This window comes from Rhinolophus ferrumequinum, chromosome 23 (genome assembly GCF_004115265.2).
Source record: "Rhinolophus ferrumequinum isolate MPI-CBG mRhiFer1 chromosome 23, mRhiFer1_v1.p, whole genome shotgun sequence".
Taxonomy (NCBI): Eukaryota; Metazoa; Chordata; class Mammalia; order Chiroptera; family Rhinolophidae; genus Rhinolophus; species Rhinolophus ferrumequinum.
The window spans coordinates 1,399,389-1,417,180 of record NC_046306.1 but is presented as its reverse complement, the minus strand read 5'-3'; the positions used below and the strand labels follow the sequence as shown (position 1 = coordinate 1,417,180).

The 17,792-nt window shown below is 51.9% G+C and overlaps 1 protein-coding gene across 1 annotated transcript in view; it reads right to left on the bottom strand.

The window, feature by feature from the left end:
- TAF4 (TATA-box binding protein associated factor 4) overlaps window positions 1-17,792 on the bottom strand; it is a 62,926-nt gene that overhangs the window by 26,532 nt on the left and 18,602 nt on the right. The window contains exons 2-3 of the mRNA XM_033094949.1: window positions 2,802-2,968; window positions 1,280-1,399 (exon numbers count right to left, since the gene is read on the bottom strand). Coding sequence (XP_032950840.1) covers window positions 1,280-1,399; window positions 2,802-2,968 — 287 coding nt within the window. The remainder of the gene's footprint in view (window positions 1-1,279; window positions 1,400-2,801; window positions 2,969-17,792) is intronic.

The following is a 17,792-nucleotide window of genomic DNA, read 5'->3' as shown; positions in this document are numbered from 1 at the left end:
ACATATTCTCCTGCTGACCCGACAAATACACACTTCACCTGGACGACAGGGCGTGCACCTACGGGACATGTTCACCTTCCACTGACTGAGGCAAAGCCGACGGTGAGCTGCACTGTCCCCTTGCACTGCAAGTGGAATCCGGACGGACTGCCCGCCACACTGAACTCGGGGCTGAAGCCTGCGGCCCGGGGACCTCCTGGTCACCTGGGCTCACCCCCGACACACACAGAGGACCTCGGCTCTGGCTCATTCACTGGGGCTGAGCTGCTCTCCCACTGGCTTTAATTTAAACACTGCCTCCCACTGGAGACGCGGAGGGTGAATGAAGATGAGATCCAGTCGGGGGAAAGAGCCCAGTGCTGGGCTGCTCCGGGGCCCTCTGCCCACCAGCGGTCCCACGCCACCTCACTGGGAAGCCGCGCAGCGCTGCAGTGGGGACACACAGAGCTCAGCGACACATCAGAGCACAGCCTGGCCCACGCAGTTGCCCGAGAAAACGTGGCCAACACTGTAAAACCTGCACTGACGATGGATGCTCACAACACCTCAACCCCAGGAACGGCTCTGGCTGCGCCGGCCTGGCCTCCACAGCAGGCTGCTCCCCTGACCGTGGTCTCCTTCTCCGCAAAGGAAGGGGCCGGCCGAGCCGGGACACGGGCCCCTCCTGGGCTTTCCCGCCCCGAGGCTGAGCTGTCAGGAGCACCAAACCGGCCAAGAGACGTCAGCACCTGCTCCCATCCCACAGCTCACACACTGTTTAAAAATCCAACAACCAAACACACACACCAGCTCCACCAGGGGGTCATTACTGGAGAGGACACGGCCACAGGTGGCCGCGCCGGCTGAGCGCGAGCAAGTCCGGAAGCCCACACATGTCACTCATCAATGCCTCACCAGGAAAAGGGTGAGAACCACACAAACTAACGTCCATCAACAGTAACGTCTGGAAAGGATGTTCAGACGAGAGCTGCTGTCACCATCAGGACACTCGGGTGACAGGGACACACACACACTCTCCTGCTCCAGAGACGCACACAAGCAAGTATTCATAGATACCGTTTTTAATGAGACTTCTGACATAGCAAAAAGCTTTAAAAGGTGCCGCTGGTGCTAAATCTCATGAGGCTTTACAGAAAAGGAGCCCTGACTGACTCTGCGTTGGCAGAGAAAACACACTTTCCTCCAGAGAACCTTCCTGCCAGACCACAGCTTCGCGCCCCACCTCCAAAGTCGGGAGGCCGTGTCTGCATCACGGACGCAGCGCCGAGCCTCGGCTCACCTGCACTCCGGGCGAGCGCTGTAACGCCGTGGGGGGCTGTACCGCCGTCTGGGCCTGAGACACTTGCTTAATTATGGTCGTTGGGGTCACCTGCCGTGCAATAATAGGGGTCCCAGGTGCCTGGAAAACAAGTGAGAGTCAGCTAAAGGAGGGACAAGTGAAAGTAATTCCCTGCCGCCCCGTGTGCCCCAAAACCAATCCTTTCATAGAGAACTGTATACTCAGGTGAGTCTGCAGTTTAGTCACAATTTTCAGGGAGGCCACCCTAATTCTGAACCTTTCTTACCAAAGTAAAAGGGTAGGACTGAAGTCTTCATACACTGTAATAAAAATACCATTAACTTCTACGTCAAAGTCTACCAAACCTGGTCTTTAAAGAATGCCATGTGTCTGGGAAATCGGACCCCATGTGGATTTCTTGTGATCTTGTTGACAAGCACTAAAAAAGTGATGAAGGCAGTAAGAAGCACGTGTCCACTGGATTTAAAGACCGGTCACAGTGCTGCAGAAGAGGGGAGTAAAGGAGACAGTGGTCCAGGTGGCCCACTGACACCTTAGTCCCGATGGAAAGATGGCTTGAGTCCTGAGCAAGGTGACGTTGAAGCTGGTTTGAAAGGAAACTGACAGCAGAACGCTGCCAGCCAGATGGTGACATGCAAAACCGGCAGCTGAAGTGAAAGCACGAACACCTTACTTACACCTGCAGCGTACTGAACAGAACGCTGCAGACCTTGGAAACTCTGTTCTGAGCTGTTTCAGATGCTCAGTAAAGGGGGTCCTTTGTGAGTCCCCCAGAACAGACGTGCCCCCACCTACAGTGCAGGGGCACCAACACCAGAGGGAACTCAGCTGACGTCACAGGAGAAAGGAGTTTCCAAGCACTTTCTAGTCTCCACTTTAGTTACTAACCAGCCAACTCGCTCAGCACAGCAGAATGACAGCACCGGACACAAAAGCATCAGCAGACAGAGCAGGGACAGGGAACGTGCTGGCACGTGCCCACAGGAGATTCTGACATGGACCAGGAACGCCGAACACTGGGGAGGGCGAGTCCCAGCACACTGCTTCCCCTTCAGAACCTGTCCGCCCGCCATAATCTCAGGGGCAGGGCAGTAACCCCTCAAGGCTTAGAAATACCTGTGTGTGTGTGGGGGGGGGGGGAATACTATTTCACATAATCTTATAAAGTTCTTACGTGCCTCCCTGATAATAACAGCTAACACTCAGTGCTTACTCTGCTCCCCTATTCTTAGCACTAGAGTCTTAACTCAGTCCCTGTAGAGCCCTGGGAGATAAGCACTGGTCGAATCTCCACTTTGCAGAAGAGGAAACGGGGGTACAGGAAGGTGAAGTCCCGGGCGAGAAGGGCAGGGGCCAGGAGGAGTGTCGGGGCGCGTGGCCCAGGAGCTGGCTCCTCCAAGCAGGGCCACCCGTGACGCCAGCACCAGCCACCCCGTGGAGGATGGCAGGACGCGTGCCAGACAGCCCGAGTGAGCACGGTGGGACGCACGCATGCACTCACCTGTACGGTGGAGATCTGGACAGGAGGGGCACTTGTGGGGGTTGCAGGGCGGGGCGCCATGGTGGTCTGAGGCTGGGCCTGGGCGTGGGCCTGGGCCTGCATCTGGGCCAAGGCCTGCTGAGGAATCATTAACAACTGCCCATTCTCGCTGCGCACGAGGACCATACCTGGGGGACAAAGGACACCTGGCATCAGGAACGCACCCCCACCCCAGAGCCCAGGAAGCAGCAGTCTACCAGGGAAGCCTGGCGGCTCTGACAAGAGAGCAGGACAAGTGGTAACACACAGGTCGCTGGGTATTCGGTAAAGAGGGCACTGTGATGGCACGTACGCGCAAGCCCGTGAGGATGGCATGCAGGACAAAGAACGCGACAGGTGTTCTTCGTGGGATTCGAACAGCACTTGAGCCTCCCTTTTGTAAGACGGGCAGCAGAGCTTCTGCAGGCCACCCCGTCTGCCCCACAGCCGCCCCACGCTGGCCTGCAGGGCCACGCACCCACTCTCCAGGTGAGGAAGTCAGGCGCAGGGCGGCCCAGGGCCTGTGGGAGCTCAGCCTGGGGCTGCGGCGTGGGGGGAGGTCGTGCCTGGGGCCTCAGGCCCCAGCCGTGCCCTGGAGCGAGCCCCTCCGGCTGTCCCCACTCCCCTTCTCCTATGCACACGGGCGGCCTGGGACCTGGGGAGACATCAGTCCTCACAGCCACCGCTTGGTGTCCTGTGAGGTGCCACAGAAACATTCCTTCCAGGAACCTGGCTCCAGGGAGTGTGGGGGCAGCCCTGTGCCCACGGCTAAGTGAGGACACCCCCCACACAGGCGCAAGCAGGGAGAGCCACTCAGTGCACGGTGCCTGAGCTAAGTCACTGCAGAGCAAACCCATCAGGCACGTTGGGCACTAATTTTAGCTTCAAAACCCAGCAACCAGTTACAGCACAGATTCCATTACAAACAGTAACACAACTGTCTGACTTCACATTGAATTTTCCGCAACGAGTCAGTGACGGCACTCCGAGAGGAGACCCACAGATGCATCCTCTTCCGTCGCCACACCCACGCGGCCGCCTCGCCTCCGCCCTCCCCTCAGGAGACCTGGAAATGGTACTAGCGGGAAGACAGGCAAGGCTGGGGACCGCCTGGGAGCCAGCCCTTCCCTCCTGGGCAGACAGGAGCTGGAGCTCTCAGGAGCCTGTGAGCGCCTGGGGCCTGGCCCAGCCAACCCCCATCAGACAGCAAGAAACAACAGGCCTCTCCAACCACGTTTATGCTCATTCAGAGAGCTTCCCTCCAACACATCCCTTGTAAAATAAACCACTCTGAAATTTAAAAAAAAAAGAAACAAAACCCAAAACCAGGCTACTGCAAATAACACTGCTGAAATCTCCCCAACCCCAGAAGCTTGCTGATGCAGACAACAGAAGGGCCTGGAAGGCTCGTCCAGATCCAACGTGGAGCCCCGTCTAGATACGTGCGCAATGCCCAGGAAAGGCTTGGAGGGCGAGGAGGCGGCTCGAGCTGCCGTGCAGCCACCAGCTTTGAGTATGGGGCATTGGGGGACTGCACAGTCACCACCCAGGTAGGCCCACACTTGTGCTGGGCACCCCGAAAGAGAAAACTTGATAAACACCCCCACTGCCATCCTCTTAAACCCACCATTCATTACACTCACTCATCTGTCCATGTGGAGACGCCCCTGCTGCTTCCTCTGAGGAATTGTGGAACCAGTGGTCACCACTGGCAGGACAAGTAGCCAAAGGAGGTGCAGCAGTGCCCATGGCGTCACAGCCCAATGTCACGCTTGTTAAAATGGCAGTCAATGTATAGACGTTAACTATCGGATGCTCTGTTGATTAGAAAGGTGCATGTACCGAAATTTAAAGGGTAAAGGGACACCGAAACAAACATTCCTGAAGTTGCAATGCAGTTAAAATGCTGAAGAAGTGACAGTGTAAGAAAATAGATACTGTTCAATGTGCAACATGCCTGTGGTTACAACAGAAGTCTGGGAAGGAATCAGAAGTCCTGCCACAAGTGACCATGTGACTTCGAGCAGGGAACTTAGCCTCTGACAGCACTGAAAATCTCTCGAGTGGGTACGTAAATGGATATGCGAGAGAAAGGACAAATTGCCTGGACTCAACGTGGGCGGCTTTAGAAACGGGTGCTTTAACCTGACAGCGAAATCACATGGCTCCACATGGCTCCTTAGGCGGCGGGGAAGTTTGTTTGCCCACGTGCTAAACACTGTACTGGGGGCGGAGCCTTTCTCTGGGCTTCCCGGGTTACAATGTATCACAGTCACAGATTCCAACAGAAAGAAAAGCCAGACACACGTGATAGCCTGGGGAGCATCAGAACACCAACAGCTGCATCAAATGCCATGTTTTAACGACATTATCACAGCTCTGGATCTTGTAAACTCTGGTTATAATCACTCATTTCCAACAGATGCATGCAATGGCAGAGAGACATAACTTTGTCTCAAAATGTAACAAACAAGTTTTGCATAAAAGGTCAGGAAGAAGTAATCTCCAGCATTTGCAGCCATGGCCTAGGGAGGTCCATCCATCCCGACTCCATCAAGGAAGGAACCGTGCAGGTGTGGTCCACTCCCCACCGTACAGAGAGGGCACCCGGCCAGGGGTGAGTGATTCCTCCGTGAGTGCCCAGACGCCGTGCAGGCATACCCCAGTGCCTTCCAACACCACACACCCCCTGGATGCTTCGCGGGGAGAGCTATATATACCACAGGCCATATTCATCCGACCCTTAAATCAGGGAAGGAGAAGGTCAAACTTGACACAGTAAACACAACTTCCATTTCAAAAGACCCTTCAAATACACCTTCCCGCAATGTGGTCAATCCCCAAAGGCAGTGAACAGGTAAGCCAAGAGCCGTGGACTTGGGCTTTGCCTCCTGATCAGGCCACACCTGCATCCGGGCCGCCCACCTGCACCTGGTAGCAGAGGCCCTCACCCCACAGCCCCCCCGCTGCACCCCTGCCTTCCTCATCTCCCTCCTCCTCCACTCAGGCCACCTAAAACCCAAACCAGCCAATTCGCACAAGCAAGTACCATGATGCATCTGGATCAAGAGGATGACTTAGGTCTTCTTTTTAAATAATTTTAACCTTTCTTAGTACAGAAACAAGTGTTCATGACAGAAAACCTGAGGACTGTGGAGACATACAAGGAGAATAGAAATCTCCTGGAGCCCACCTCCTTTAGGTAACAGGACCGTATAGGTCTTTCTTTCCACTCTGTCCTACTGGCATGTGTATGATCTAAGCGTTTTGATAACTATGAAGAAAACGGAGGTCATTTTGTTGTTTGGTTTTGTACTCTCTTATTTCTTGTATCACAAGCATTTCCAAGTCATTAAACATTCTTCTAAAACATAATATTCAATGGCTAAATAATATTTCATTCAAAATGTATTTACAATTTCCTTGTGTGGAGACTTAGGCTAGTTTCTATTTTTCGTTACTGTGAAAACTCAGGTTTTAAAATGACACTGCGCAATACAAAACCTTCCAGCAGCAGTCTGAAGGCCAGTGACCGAGCCTCACGTGCTCGCACACCCACGACCCTGACCACCGCCTGTCTGGGAGCCGGGGTGCCCCACGAGGGCAGGAAGTGGTACATGCAGCGGGCAGCCCAAGGCTTACCCGGGGGGACCTCGTGCCCCCATCTCAGCGCCAAGCACAACCACCTGTTCCTAAAGACTGAATGAGCCCTCCCTTCCCTCCAGCACTAGAGTTCAAGATAACCTCAAGTGTCCTTACCCCATCAGTCTTTCCGAACCCTCTCAGCCAACCTTTTGTACTGTATCCGTAACAAAAGTGTGGGTCAGCCGGAGCTGCACCCCACAGGACGCAGGCATTTGGGGACTTGCCTGGGAACCTCCGTCTGGGACACTTCACTTCTGAGGGATGTACTTCAGCAAAAGCTCTGGAAGGCCGGCTGGGAGCTGTGGGCTCCGCGCCCCGACCTTACCTGTGACAGCCCCTCACAAACGCTTTTCTCACACACGCAGTTTAGAGGCTCCCTCAGGCGTGGAAGGACACGTCACCCAGGAGAATGGCCCAGACAGACCCTGCCTTTCCCCTCCCCTCCATGAGGGTCCCTACTGCCGTCAGCTGTCGGACGGCGCTGCAAGTCTGCAAAGGCAATGACGCAAAGGCAAAGCCCTCCACAACCAAACGCGTGCAAAAGGCAAGTCCCCGAACCCAACGCTGACAATGAAGGCGCCAGAATCAGGGCCGGAGCAAAGACGCACAGTCTGCAATACGGCAGAAACCTCATTTCTGAGGCCACTCCACACACGCGTCCTAAATGCACCAAGGGGGGCTTCCCGGATGAGGAGGTCCCCGCAACAGGGGCAGAAGGCGCAGCAGTCTTCCGAGCCAAGAGCCCAGGACAACGGCCACCTTCAGACCACAAAATCCTTCCCACCGGCTGTGCCTCCTTTATCTCTGTCTTCAGAACAGGGTAAAATGTATTTAGCAAATACATTTCTGCATCGGGTTACTAAAAACTGCTAACTTCATCTTCACAAATGTCTAAGTCACAGATTCATTCAATGTTGGTAACGCGTCACACACTGGGCACACAGTGCTGGGTACAACGTTGTCTTCTGATGCGGAAGAGAGAACCGTGACTGGGAAGTGCCCCCCGGTGGCTGCGGCGCCCTCACCCTCCACCGCGATGGGCCTGCCGGGGCATGTGACCCGCCTGCTCACGCAGAAACCACGGCACCCTCCAACTGGTAAAGTCAGGCGGGCGGGTGTCTGAACCACGCGTGTCACTGCTCGTGGACGACGGTGGTGCAGACACCTCGGTGCCTCCACTCCTGCGGCTGCGGCTCCCTGAGGTGCTGGACAGAGAAGTGGACACAACACCCTGGACCCCCAGGACAGGGTCCACTCTGTGCCCCTCACCCGCTCACTGAAAGCACTCGGGGTAACCACAGTGGAGAGCCACGGGGTTCTCATGTCGCCAGGGCTGCTTTGGGCCCCAGTGCACCCCAAATTCTCCTGAAGCGCAAGTTAACTTTGAATGACTAACATAGTTCGGTAAGATTAAGGAATTATTATGCGCAAATGTGCTTACGTGTAACACACAGTTTACGTGCATGAGCGTGTGTGCGCGCGTGAAGCCAGCTTTGCGGGAAGCAGAGCTGTTACCAGCTATGGCCCAAGGCCACGATACCCACCCCCAGGGCGACGCACAGGTAAGACACCGAGGCCGTGAGCTGCTCTGCCTGACTCTAAGCACGTGTCACAGAGGTATGGCCTGCAAACACCAACCGGTGTCAGCTACAAACTAAATCACATCGCGAGATCTGTCAAGAACAGGGGACTCTAGGGAGAGTGCACAGGTGTTCACTGCAGTAGTCTTTTCTGGAAGGTTGAAATTTCTCAAAAATAAAAGAGGCGGGAAATGCTTTGCTAGCTAGAGAAGCAAATTCAGGTGAAATGAGTTTGGTTTGGGGGAGGGAGCAGGGAAGGCATGAGCAAGGTGAACGGGCAGTCCCGGCACCCCACTGCACTGGAGCGTGCGCTTGAGGCCTCAGTGGTGAGAACCCTGCTGCCTTCGTACCCCAGGGCCGCACACCCAACAGACACACACGTCCTCAGTCATCATCCTGGGCACCGCTCCTGGCCTCCAGGCAGACCCTCGAGGAGAGATATGGGCATAAACCAGATTAGGTGGCCAGGGGCTGAACAAGAGGGCAGAACAGAGCATTACGGGGCCCAAGGAGGCGACTGGAGCACGCACGGGAAAGCGGAGCTGGGCAGGCGGAGGGCGAGTGACCCAGGGAAGGAAGGCGCCAGTGCACGCGGGTACCCGGCAGGCAGTGAGAGGCGACGCGGCCACAGCCCCAAGAGTCGTGGCGGGTGAGAGAGGCAATTCCCGTCCCCATCTCCAAGAGCCCGGAGGCAGCGGCCTGAATGCCCATTAGAGTGTCAACCGGCCAGGCTTTCAAGTCCCTTCAACTGAACAGATGCAGGAAATGGCATTAATGCCACAGATGCTACGTCACCAGAAAATTACACAACATGGCTTTTTTGCATGAAAGTCTGGTACTAACATAGATTTGCTTTATGGTATAAGTAGTCACATAATTTCAAACAGCTCTGAAATATTAAAATGATTTTCCAGTCATGTAATAATACCAGTAATACAAACTCCCCTGCTAGCAGTGTGTATTATGACTTTTTCTTATAATCACCGTTCTTTGGCCCATTTATGTCCTGGCTCCGTGAGGGGTGGGCTGGAGTAAGCCTCCTGGTGGGGTGGCACCAGGAGCCACCCCTGACACTCCCCTATCACCTCGGGAGGCGTGAGCACAACCATCTTCATGGAAAAGTACCCGAGTTAGTCAATAGCATAACTGTCTTTTTATCTGATGTTCAGACAAGAGAAAATTATTTCAAACCACACCCCTCAGGCCAGCTGCAAACACCACCAACCAGGGTAAGGCAAACAGCCAAGAAAAATAAAGTAAGAGACTAGTGTCAACCTGGCTGATGCCAACATAAAGAGTTATTTATTCTTCTGCACTGTCAATGCTTTCAAATCCTAAAGACCGAAAAAGATATCTGAGATATCTGTATCTGAGATAAAAAACAAAAAACCTAAAAGCCCCAACAGGGGCAGCTCCCTCCTATCTTCCTCTGGCCTTCAGGTCGGGTTTCCCGCCCCACACCTGCTGACCGTTACCCACGCAAACACCAGTGCTGCAGTCGAAGCACACGGTGGCCTGAGACTGAGGATCCTACACGTCATCTCTACATCTCATTTCAGGGACATTTCAGACCCTACGATGACACTCAGGGTAACAGTGGCTTAAAGCAGAGTAGCCCCTACAGCTATTTAGGTGCTGTGTTAAAGATGTTTACGAACTTCGCTAATGTGTCCACACAAGTGAACACACACATGCAGGCACCCACCAGAGAATGAAAATGAGAATGGGCGAAGGGGTCTTTGCTTACATCAAACATTTCCATAAAGACTGACATTTTGCAACGAACATGTTTAGAGTACAATTTCTGAAAACTCACTGATTAGACTGAAAAAGAAAAACCACATGACCGTCTCAATACATGAAGAAAGGCATCTGACAAAATCACACATTCATTCATGACAAAAATTCTCACCAACTAGAAACAGAAGAAAATTCCTCAACCTAATACAAGGCACCTATGAAAACCCACAGCTAACATCAGACATTACTGGAAAAAGACTGACTACAACCCCCTCATCGAAAACGAGGCAAAAACATCCTTTCTCGTTGCTTTTTTTCAACATTGCACTGGAGGTTCCAAACAGTGCAGTACAGCAGGAGCAAGAGATAAGAGGCATTCAGATGAGAAATGAAGTAAAAACCTCTTCTTATTGCAGACAATATGCTTGTCTTTATAGAAAATCCTAAGAAATCTACATGATCACTACAAGAACTAATATATGAGTTAAGCAAGGTCACAGAATATGAAGTCAACAGTTAAAAGCGATTGTATTTCTAAATGTTAGCAACAAATAACTGGAAATTGCAATTTTTAAAAGTACCATTTACATAACGTAAAACTATGAATATCTAAGGATATATGTAACAAAACATGTTAATGACGTAAATACTGAAAAATATAACACAATACTACCAGAAATTTTGAAAGGCCTAAATAAATGGAGAGGTATACCATGTTCATGGATCAGAATACTCAATATTGTTAAGACGTCAATTATCATAAATCTGATTTGCAGATTCAACACAATCCCAGGCAAGATATCAGAAGACTTTTTTTTTTTTTGGAGAAATTGACGAGCTGATTCTAGAACTTATATGGAAATGCAAATGACCCAAATAGCCCCAAACACTTTTGAAAAACAGCAGTTACGAGGATTCAGGTTGCCTAAGCCAAGCCTTACTCTCATGGAGCTGCACTAAACACGGAGTGTTCTAGTGCCCAGAGACAGATGGTATCAACTGGGGGGACAGGATACAGTCCGGAAACAAAGCCCACATGTACAAGGTCAACTGATCTTCAATAAAAGAGGCAGGAGAAGTCAACAGAGACAGGAAGATCTTTTTAACAAATGGGGCCAGAACTACTGGATTTCCTACAGGAAAAAAAAAAAATACATCTCAACCCCCATCTTACAACTACCCCAAAATTAACTCAAATTGGATTGAGTGAGAGCTAAAACCATAAAAATACTAGGAGAAAACCTGGGAGAAAATACTTGTGCCTCCGGTTAGGCAAAAATTTCTTTGATGAGATACAACGCAAACTCTGAAAAAAAAAAAAAAAAAGATAAACTGGACTTTATTAAAATTGAGAAGTTGGGGGCAGATGGGTGGCTCAGTTGGTCAGAACACGAGCTCTGGGCAGCGGGGCTACCGGTTCGATTCCCACATGGGCCAGCGAGCTGAGCTGCGCTCTCCGCAACTATAATGAAGTCAATGAGCTGCCGCTGAGCTTCTGAAGGGGCGGCCGGATGGTTGGAGCGCGTCCTCTCAACCACAAGGTTGCCGGTTCGACTCCCGCAAGGGATGGTGGGCTGCGCCCCCTGCAACTAGCCACGGTAACTGGACCTGGAGCTGAGCTGCGCCCTCCACAACTAAGACTGAAAGGACAACAACTTGACTTGGAAAAGTCCTGGAAGTACACACTGTTCCCCAATAAAGTCCTATTCCCCTTCCCCAATAAAAATCTTTAAAAAAAAAAAATTGAGAAGTTGCTCTTTGAAATACATTGTTAGGTAAATGAAAAGGCAAACACAGATTAAGAGAAAATATTTATAAAACAATTCTGTCTGATGAAGGATTTGTATCTAGAATACATTTTTAAAATTCTTACCAAATCAATAACAACAAAACAAACAACCCAATTAAAAACCACAGGCAGAAAATTTGAATAGACACTTTACAAAAGATATGCAAATGAAAAATAAGCACATGAAAAGATACTCATCATTCCTCATTGGGGAAATGCAAATTGAAACCTCAATGCGATAGCATTACACAGCAACAAAAATGGCTAAAATTCAAAAGACTGGCCACGTTAACGTCCGGCTAGTGGGAACGCCACACAGTACAGCCACTGTGGGGAACAGCGTGGCGGCTTGCAAAGTAAAACACTCACTCACCATACCCATCAATCCCAGTCCTGGGTATCTACCTACAAGAAATGCGAACTTATGCCCACACGAGACTCATAGGGGTGTTTCTAGAAGCATTAGTCACAGTCATTAATAGCTGGAAGCAACTGGTAACAGGAGGAGTTAAGTGCAGTCCACTCACAGCATGGAATTCCACTTGACATGGAAAGGAAAAGACTACTGACACACGAACTTGGGAAAATCTCAAAAGTATGCTGCTAAGCAAAAGAAACCAGACATGAAAAACTAGTATTGTAGAATTTCATTATATAAAATTCTAGAAAATGCAAAATCATCAAGATAGGGCAGAGCCGTGAGTGCTGGGCACGAGAGTGGAGGAGAGCTAACTACCAAGAGGCGAGAGGAAGTTCTCTGAGGCTCTGGAAGTTTCTGTATCTTGACGGTGGTGATGGTTACATGGTTTGTGTTTGTTGAAGCTCACAGGACTAGATACTGAAAAGGGTCCATTTTACTGCAGGCAAACTGTACTTCCATAAACGGGGCCTGGAAAACAGCACGAGGGTGAAGGGAACAGTTGCCTGACGGCGCCAAGTGCCGCCCTGGGTGTGGGGCAACAGGAACGCTCGTGCGCTGGCGGACGGAGGGTAAACTCGCACGGCTACCTAGGAAAAGAATGTGGCGGTTCTGGCAAGACTGAACATACACTTTCCACATGGCTCGGCAATTCCTCCTAGTAGCCACCCGAGAGAAAAGAACGTCCACACACAGGAAGCTTCATGCACTAATGTTCACAGAAGCCTCCTGCACCACGGCCACCCTCGGGAAACCCTGTCCATCCACTGATGAACGGATGACATGAGTGTCCAAACGTGGGATGTTCGCTGCATAAAAACACATTACTGCCACCTGCAGCAACGTGGGTGAGTTCAAAACAACAGAGTGCAGATACAATCACGACGCACACGTCCACTTGTATGAGACTTTAAAGGCGAAACAAAACTACGGGGGCACACAGCCAACAGAAGGTCTGCCCGGCCCGGCGCAGGGAGCACTGACAGCCAGCGGCACGCGGGGCCTCCAGGGCCTCCAGGTGAGAGGGACGTCCTCGTCAGATGGTGGTGACAGTGGAAAGACAGGCGCACACGCTTCTCTAAATTCAGTCTGGACGCTCGGAATGGGTACATGTTGTTGTGTGTAAATTATGTCCCCCAAAAAGGTGTACGTGTGCTGACCTAGAGAAGAGCCCCCGCCACCCTCAGATGCCGTGGGCGTGGTTTCCACGGCACCCGGGAGGTGACTAAACCGGCAGCTGTCAGAAGCACAAGCACGTGCTCCCTGCAGCAGGAAACCCGACGTCTTTGAACCACAACGCCCTTCCCAAGTTTAAGTTCTAGTGCTTGGACCATGCAGGAAAGGTCGCTGTTAACTTTAAAGTGTTTCAATCAACATGCCACCAGAAGATGATCTCCAGGTTATACTGGTAAGAAAAAAACTGAGGTGCAAACCAGCGTTTGTGCCTCCACTGGTGTAAGCAAGAGCAGAAGAAGCACCTACCAGTAGGTGTGTATGCCCATGCTTCGTTTTACAAAATAAACACTGAAAGGATGGCCCAGAAACGAATGAAAATAAAAACTTTAAAAGTATCTCTATGGGAGGGGACCAGAGACAAAAGTGCGTCTAAAAAATTCCACATTTGTATCACAGTAATGTTTCACATATTCAGAACATAAAAACAAAAAATGGAAATCAAAGTTGCAAACAAACTAAAACCAATAAAATTAAATTGTGCATCAAATTGGTAACACAAAAAGAATTCTTCCAATGGAGTTTGAACATACAAAGAACTGCAAAGACACCTTAAACTTACTTTCCCTGTTGTAACTTTGAAACTATTTTAGGTACATGGCACAAGCCAGGTAAACAAATACATTTATATTATCAGGATTCAACAGTTTCTGTGCCACAGATACACACATAGTTTCAGAGCATTTATGGAGGGAAACCTGTTGCGTTAGAATCTTGATTCTTGAATCACAATCTTGAATCTTGAATCAGAAATACGGCCTTGAGCTCTGTGAGTCTGTGATGTATTTCCTGGCTCCCTTCATCCAGAGCCCAGAAGCAGTGACATGTTGTGATGACTGCAGCTTCTCACCTTCCCGGGCTTTTAGGGAAAGTCCACCTGCAGGCCTGGGACAGCGAATACACAAGTGCTGGCTGGGACCATTCCTGCCCAAGCAAGGGACCGCTCACTGCAGGACCACGACAGAAATGAGAGGTGCAGAGGAAAGAGGCCACCTCCAGGACCCTCCCATGGCTGACTCGCCTTATGATACACGAAAATTAATCGGGGGGCATTTAATACTAAAAGAGAAAGGACACTCAGGACGGGCAGATGAAGACAGGTGAACATCCAGGTAAGCTACAGGGCGAGCCCACGCACAGGCAGAAGAAGAAACGTCACAGTGTGAACCCACTGTGACCCTCCCCGCTCACACCCACCACCCACACCCACAACATACACCCACCACGCTCACAATAAGACTGCTGCCTCTTTATCCCCTCCCCCAGTCTCCCCATGGCTGCTCCCAGAATGCAGCTCGCCCACTACTGGAAAGTTCCTCTGCCTGCACTCGCGGGGCTCACTGTCCCGCCCCTCCTTGGAGAAGCCTCCCTGACCACCCCACCTACACATCACGATGCTCGGCTCCACGCCCCACCTTGCCTCACTCTGTGGAACTGACAACAGTTAGACACAGGGGTGCGAGCGCGCGCGCGCGCCCTTGAACGGGCACGTGCCCCCCTTTCCGCAGCACCTCATCACAGGTGACGGTGCCCAGCACATACCTGGCATCGACACACCCTGGAGAATGGGTGCACCAATGTTAGCTCAGCTCCACGGTCATTAAAATCACATTGACCATAGAACAGTTTAGGACCTGGGCGATTTTAGACATCAGGAAACATGTCAGAGATAATTACCACGATCTCTTGATGACAAAAAAGTGCTTCCCCACACTTTTTTGTCTTTATCAAATTGTCTATGATGAGCGTGTATTACTGGGGAAGAAAGCACCCATTTAAAAACCAGACGTTACTGGCTATTTGTGAATACAGACCACAGACGCTGTACCTGACAGCGACCTCTACTGAAACGGCAGGCCCGGAGGGAAACTCGACGGACTTGCAGGGACTTCCTCCCATGAAAAGCAACCGCAGATGGGACTGACCCGGTGGCATGTGCAGTCCCTAACACGCAACTGTTGCCCCGGCGGGAACCTCTTTCACAGGCACAACCCACCTCACGCCAAAGACCTGCAAGTGCTCTAACTGTCCGTTTTAAAACTAAGAAGGGTGAAGTTGGCCGGCACCAGACCAAACAGGCCACTGGTGAAGCCGTTTCAGACAAGCCCCTGCACGCCAGTGTCAGCGTCTTGCTCTCCTGCAGTGGGTTTAGGAGGCAGGAGACACTGGGACTTCACACAAATAAACAGAACAGAAATCACAAGCCCAACTTCAGCTCTCCTCCTCCTGAAACATGATGCGACACCAGGGCAGAAGGAAGAGCCACCGTGAACGTTCTGTACAGCTTTGCTGAAACGCAGTCTACACAGAAGGAAATTCACCTCTTTCAAGGGTTCAATCTGATGAGTTTGGGCAAGTGTATACAATTGTACAATCACCACCACAACCACGATTTACAGAAAACACTTCCATCAACTTAAAAAGTCCCCTGGTGCCACACAGCAATGCCCCCACCCAGTGACCACTGCTGCTAAGCTGAGCCTTTGCTAGAATTTCACACGTGGAATCAGACAGTAGGTGGACTTTTGCATCTGGCTTCATGCCTTTGGCAGAGTATTTTTAGACCCCTCCGTATTCCAGTACCATTCACCATCTGACGGACACTCAGGGTATTTCCAATTTGGGCTGCTGCAAATAGAGCTATCGCCAATCTTGCCAGCAAGTCTCGCGTGGACGCAGGTTTCCTTCCTCTTAGAGCGGGACCACTGGACATGCCATTGAGCTCCTACCCGGCGGTCCTGCTGGCTCTACAGCCTCCAATCTGGAAGGTTCTTCTACTTTAGGCTGCGGTGTTGGGGGTGGAATCGGTGGGGGTGTCCCACTGGGGCTTTCATCTGCATCGCCCTCTGTGATGTAAACATCTTTCAGACCCTTGCTGGCCATTTTCACACCTTCTTTTGCAGCTATTCCGGCCTTCTGCCCATTCTTAGCAGAGCTGTCTTCTCACACGGAGCTGTGACAGCCCTTCCTTCCTCGGCTCCGGACACAGGTTCTCAGGTAGCTAATCCTCTCCCTCCACAGCCCGCCTTTCATTTTCTCAACAATGTCTGCCAACTCGCCAAAGATTTCTTTGCATTCTGAAGTCCAATGTATGCATCTTCCTCTATGTTCATGCTATTTGTGTCCTAGGGAATCTTCTGACCTGCGGTCATAAAGCTCAGCATCTGTTTTTCTACAATTACTCCTCCTTTTTAGGACGGGGCTTCAGTGCCACTGCGAGCGGGACGCACTTCACCCCCAGGGACTCTGTGGCCCGTCTGCAGCCCCAAGGCAAAGGGTGCCTGACCTCCTCGGGGCGCCATCCCAGCCGGAGCTCCAGCCCTGACATGCCACCCTCTGGAAACATCCTTTTTCTCTGGACAGTCACACACCTCCACCTGAGTCAGCAGGCACTAAGGGCATGGGCTTTTTGTAAGGGCGACAGACAGTCACCAACACCTTCCCCGCAGGAGTGAGTCTATGATGTTCCACAGGAAAGACCCACTGAGCTGCCCTCACTTTCCTCCCCCTAAAACGGGAACCCTGCCCGTGACAGGGCAATTGTAAACCGCACGCCCATAAAGCGAAGACCTCCCCAGAGCAGCCCAGGGCAATGCCTCTGGTGGGTTCCAGGTCTGAAAACGAAACTCAAGAGTTTCCGGGGTACGGTCTCATTTTAAAGAACCTGACTTATAAGCGGCTGCTAAATCTTACTAAAGGGACACCTGCCCAAAACGCTCCAGACGCTGTGGGACAGGTGCGGCCCTGCCACGGGAAAGGGACAGGGCGTGACAGAACACAAACGACACTGTCAAGTTTCAATCACTCGGAAAATGACAGGGAGCCAAGCTCGGCCGATCCACTACCAGCCCCTCATGTCCCCCCCAGGACATTCAAACGCTAACAAGCATCTCCAGGACCCTGTTCCTTGGCACCCCCACGGCCAGGGCTGCCCCCAGATCCTCCGCCCTCCCTCCGACCTCCGTCACGGCTCAGCCCTTACTCCCACGGCCACCCCAACATGCAGGGCCACTAGCCTTGTTTGGTCACCAACTCACTCTGTCCCACCACTGGAGGCCTCATCACCATGAGGGAGGGTGACTTTCTAACACAAGTACCACGAGGCACCCCTGAAAGTCCCCTGAAGCCCCGGAGGGCTCGGGCTGAACTGGCTCCCTCCCAGGCCACCTGAACCCCGGACCCAAGAGGCCTGCCTTTTGGGGACCCTGGTGTACCAAAACGCTTTCTAAAACCACTGGGCTCACGCTCAGGGACTGAGAAGAGCAACAGCCTGCCCTGCCCAGGCTCCCCAGGGCACGCCTCCTCGTGCCCCGAGGGACACTGCTTACTGCCCACGTGATGGCTGGGATAGCTGCAACTCTGAGGTTGAGGGGACCTGCCCAGCAGGTCAGCAGTGCAACCTGGCTCTCTCGGGAGCCTCGCTGGTGGCTGTCACCGCCTGGGCCCCCTCCTGACAGGGCCAGGCAGAACCACCTGCAGAGCCAGAATTGGACTTTCCCGTCCGCCCTGGCTGAGGCCGCACTCACTCTCCTGCCCACTGCAGCCGCAGCCATTCCCACCTCCCCCAC